At 49.8% G+C, this 4624-nt stretch overlaps 1 protein-coding gene across 1 annotated transcript; it reads left to right on the top strand.

Annotated features, from left to right (window-relative positions):
- Positions 1 to 306: 306 nt before the first annotated feature.
- On the top strand, positions 307 to 4420 carry zgc:114130 (uncharacterized protein LOC570332 homolog). Its single transcript, XM_063204688.1, has 2 exons — positions 307 to 360; positions 1618 to 4420. The coding sequence occupies exons 1-2, from the start codon at positions 307 to 309 to the stop codon at positions 3199 to 3201; spliced, it is 1638 nt and encodes a 545-aa protein (XP_063060758.1). The 3' UTR covers positions 3202 to 4420.
- The last annotated feature ends 204 nt before the right edge of the window (positions 4421 to 4624 follow it).

The raw sequence follows: 4624 nt of genomic DNA, 5'->3' as shown, positions 1-4624 counted from the left end.
GTAATGCAGAGTAGCCAATGCACTGACGCACAGATCAGCAACAAGTGATGCACTGGCGTGCGCTTGAATGCGAGCTTGTTGCACACAGGCAGTTGAGGCCCGTAGGCGGTGCAAGCGGCGCAAACAACTCCACAACTTTTGTTACGAGGAGGAGGTGTGGCTATGTTACAATGCAGCTTTAAAACCACACGTGGGTCGTCAGAAAAGTTTTGAAGTCCGACACAGAATCCACACGGCTCCTCATCAAGCGGGAGGGTTATCTGAAGGAAAAAGTTCATGCGAGTTGCACCTTGGCAAAGAGGGGAAATGCCATCGTACGCCTTAAACCAGTTCATAGACTTGGATGATGTTATGTGCAAGGTAAATTATCTCTCATTTCTCTGCGATGCAACATCAGATGCGCTTGACAAGTTAGTTCGTGTAAAGTTTGGTAACTATAGACGTGAAACGAGCCATCTAGTTTAACCAACTTTTGCCTGGATTCAATTTGCAAGGACGCCATTGTATGTTTTCAATATCCAAATCGTAACGCTTGCAAGAACTTTGTGAAGTTATCCGAGTTATGTCTTCAGAGTTAGCTTCGTTACGGTCCAAGGCTAACAACTTGTTGCTGGAGTCTAACAAGTGTGCATTTTAAAACGTTTTCATTGTGTACTTTAATGTGCTTGTGTCTGTTGGTCTTTGATCATGTTTCGAGATGAATGGTCCATAATAATTGGAAAATGTTAAGGCTTGACATTCAGTTCCCACGACTGGAGTGGGCAACATGATGAGCTATCATTCGATTGCTAACGTTAGCCAGCCGCATGCATTGCATACATGTTTGCGCCTTTTGTTTTGCAATCTGGTGTTGCAACATTTCATATGTTAAGTCTAATGCAACACGGCAACTGTGTTTAAGTTTGATATGCCTGAATAACGCACTTGTATTATTGGAGTCATTCGTGCATCCCATGTATCTCGCCACCGTTGGGGTCATGATGGCACGTTTCTCTGAGCCCCATTTTGAACGTAAACAAGTGGGATTTGCCAAGTAAAAACTTCAGCGTAGCCGGCCGGTTGGGTAGCATCAACTGAAGGCTACAACATTGGCGTTTCTCTGTTTGGTGATTTAAAGTTTACTTTGGAGTACGACGTATAATGAGTGCTGTTTATTGATTGCACGCTGGCCACTTCTTAACTTTGGGAATGCAAGAATGATACAACGAGCGGTTCGCCTCTACCCTCCGTTCTACTTGCTTCTAAGCAACGGGAGCTCAGCGTGTAGCACTTGGTTCGTTATCCAACACTGTAGAGAAACTTTTTAGGATTGTCATTCTATGCTATTCTTTGTGAAACTGCTTGGCGCTTGTTGATTTACTTACACTGTCAATTTTGATGAAGCTCAGATGCATCATTGTTTGATCTGTCAGGTGGTTCTTCAGTGCTGAGCCCAGCCAGCGAAAATTATTTCTCTACTGAGTGCGCTGCGGGCCTTCTCGCCTTTTTAACTGTTCTGGTGCAGTGAGCTAAAAAGATGTTTGTTTAAAGGTCTTCCTCCAAGTTGGAGGTAAATGCGGTGTGGTTTTAAGTTATTAATTAGACTTTTGTTTTTTCCCCCCTTTCTTTTTCCTGAAGCTCCTAAATCTTGACTTGCGGGAGCCGCCAAAGATGTCTGCACTACCAGTCTCCCCGGTGGGCCACAAGAAACTCCGGGTCCCTTGCTCCTTCTCCTCGTCCTCGTCATGCCTGAGTGACCCCAAAGTGAACGCTGCTGGTACCGGCGGCCATTGGGGCCAGCCCAGCCTCGGCAGCAGCAGCAGCATTAGCAGCAGTGGAGTCGGAGTCGGTGGCGGCGACATGGCTCTCCAATCCAGCTGGAACAAGATGGCGTTCTGGGCCGAGCGCTCCGTCAGCATGGTGGAGAACAGCTCCAGCAGCCTGGGATGGGCCTCCTCCTCCTCCACGACAGAGCCCAGCGGCTGCAAGCCCGTCTCGGCCAGCTCCTGCACTTCCCTGCCCTCCCTCCCGCTGGCGGCCAGCCTCGCGGCCTCCTGCTCCGGCTCCCCCGCCGCGGCCACCACCTCCTCGCGCTACAAGACTGAACTGTGCCGCACGTACGCCGAGCGCGGCATCTGCAAGTACGGCAGCAAGTGCCAGTTCGCGCATGGCGCCGAGGAGCTGCGCGACATCAACCGGCACCCCAAGTACAAGACGGAGCCCTGCCGCACCTTCCACTCGGTGGGCTTCTGCCCGTACGGCATCCGCTGCCACTTTGTGCACAACAACGAGGACGATCTCGGACCCCCGGGCCCTCGGCCAAAGTCCTCCCTGACGACCCCTCCTCCATCCTCCTCCTCGTGCTCCTCTTCCTCCTCCCTGTCCCCGCCGGGCCGCGTCCTTCCCCCGCGCCCCCCTCTCCTCAAGCAGAGCTTCAGCTTCGCCGGCTTCCCCTCCAACCCTCCTCCTCCTCCGCTGCTCGACGCCTCGCTGCCTCACGCCTTCCTGCGCGCCCCCTCCGTCTCCCCGCCGGCCTCCGCCGCCGACCTCTCCGAACTGCTCTCCCTGGCCTTCCCCGACGTCGACACGACCTCCGCCTCCTTCGTGGCGGCCGCCGCTGCGGCCACAGCAGCCGCTCTGGAGCTGGAGGCTGGGCGAGGAGACCAGCTCCACCACCACCACCTCCTCAATCACCACCAGCAGCAGCAGCACCTCCCCATTCCCCAGCACCAGCAGCAGCCGCCCCAGTTCCTCCCCTCCCCTGACTCTGGCTGCTCCACCTGTAGCCTGAACTCCTGCTCCTCCTCCCACTCCTCTACCACCTCCTCCCCAGCGCTCCCCTCTCCACCCCACACCTGCCTGCCTGAGCCCCTCTCGGCAGCCGCAGCAGCAGCAGCGGAGAGGTGTCTCCAGCGGAGCCCCCCCGGGGTCGGTGCCGTGACCATGCCCGGGGCCTTCACAGCAGCCTCCTCCATCCCCATCGCCGCCGCCGCCTCAGCCATGGGCCCTCGGAGCCTGTCCCACACCTCGCTGTCCGACCAGGAGGGAGGGTGCGGCAGCTCAGCCAGCAGCCTGAGCGGCTCGGATTCCGGCGCCTCGGGGTTCGAGGGTGTCGGTGGCCGCCGCCTCCCGATTTTCAGCCAGCTGTCGGTGCCCGATGACGCCTTCTGCGGCGAGGGGAGCAGCGCAGGTAGTGGAGGTGGAGTGGGATTCTTCCTTTAAGATGCCGTGCCTAGATTAAGTCTACATCATCGTTATCAGGGGGTTGTTTTGCCTTCCAGCACTTCAACACCTTGTGAGGTTATTTCTTTTTTCGGTCTTTCTTTTCCCTTTTGAAAGATCTCTAGCGTATACTGTGGTATATCTACTGAAATGTATAGGCAGGTGCCTTCTTTAGTATTATTGTTTTGTTTGTGTTTTTTTGTGCTCAAGGAGAGAGAGAAGATACAATCGACAGGGTCGAAAGAAAAGAATCAGTGATGTTAAAAGCATATTGTACTTTTGTTTGAAAGAAGACGTGTCTTTGACCATCGCTCATGTTGTTGCCTTAATAAGTAGGATGGAAGCAAACATGTGGTAATGCTGGAAGGAAAACAAAAAAGTAAACCAGTTTATTGTTCCCATTTGACCTTTTTTGAAAAGCCAAAGACCAAGGTTTCAGAGTTTTGTTTGAATGAATTCAGTGTTTGTCATTTTTTTCCAATGTTTGGATAAAGGTGCTTTTTGATCTAATGCATACAGTGTTCCAGACTTGCCTACAAGCAGACCTCTTCCCAAATGGCTGCAGTTTTATAATACTAAAGTGCCTGTGAGTTGTTTTAACAGGTTTTCGTTAAGCTGCAATATCAGTGTGTGTTGAAGGGACCTCATTTCTGTTAACTTGCTTTCGTTTTTTCCCCCTCTCTCCCTCCCTACTTTTTTTTGTACCAGTTGATCAATACTTTGTGGTTCACTGACTAGCCTTACTCTACTTGGCTTGACTGTTTCAACTAAACTACTACATAGAGACTGGGTGGCTTAATGTTTAAAAAAAGAAAGAAAAGGCATTCAGACGTGGAGGTTGGTTAGCTGAAGGATGAGACGGAGGCGTCTTGTTTTTGGGCCAAGCCCCTGTTGTTGTAGTAGTGATTTGTATTGTATATGTAGTGTCTATTTTGCTATCTAGGAAAGAGCTAGTGTATTTTTTGTGTTTTTTTGTTGTCGACATTTTTATAGCTGTTCACAATGATGGGTCCCTTTTTTCCCCCCCCATTTGATTGTATGAAATGCCTTTCGCTGGCTGTCATGTTACACGAGTAGTGTTTAAGGAGAAGCCTTTAGTAAATTAATTTTTATTTATTTTATTGTATTTATAGAGAACATGCATTGTGTTTCTTTAATGTTTAAGTTTAATATATTGGTTTCCTTTTTGTACTGAAAAAATAAACCTGTTTTAAGCGCATATTGATTCTGGTGTTGTTGCATACTTTAACCTCATTTTTGAAAAATTTAAAAGCCCTTCTAGAATAGAATCCGTAGTACTTCTCAATAGTCAAATGACGAGAACTTCTAATTTCTGAGTGGGAAGTTTAACTCAATCTCACTTCTGAAGTGAACATTACATAATATCCTGAATATCCCAACTTTTAAAGCATATGTAGTATAC

The sequence above is a fragment of the Engraulis encrasicolus genome, chromosome 8, assembly GCF_034702125.1.
Source record: "Engraulis encrasicolus isolate BLACKSEA-1 chromosome 8, IST_EnEncr_1.0, whole genome shotgun sequence".
Taxonomy (NCBI): domain Eukaryota; kingdom Metazoa; phylum Chordata; class Actinopteri; order Clupeiformes; family Engraulidae; genus Engraulis; species Engraulis encrasicolus.
This window is presented reverse-complemented; position numbering and strand designations above follow the sequence as displayed.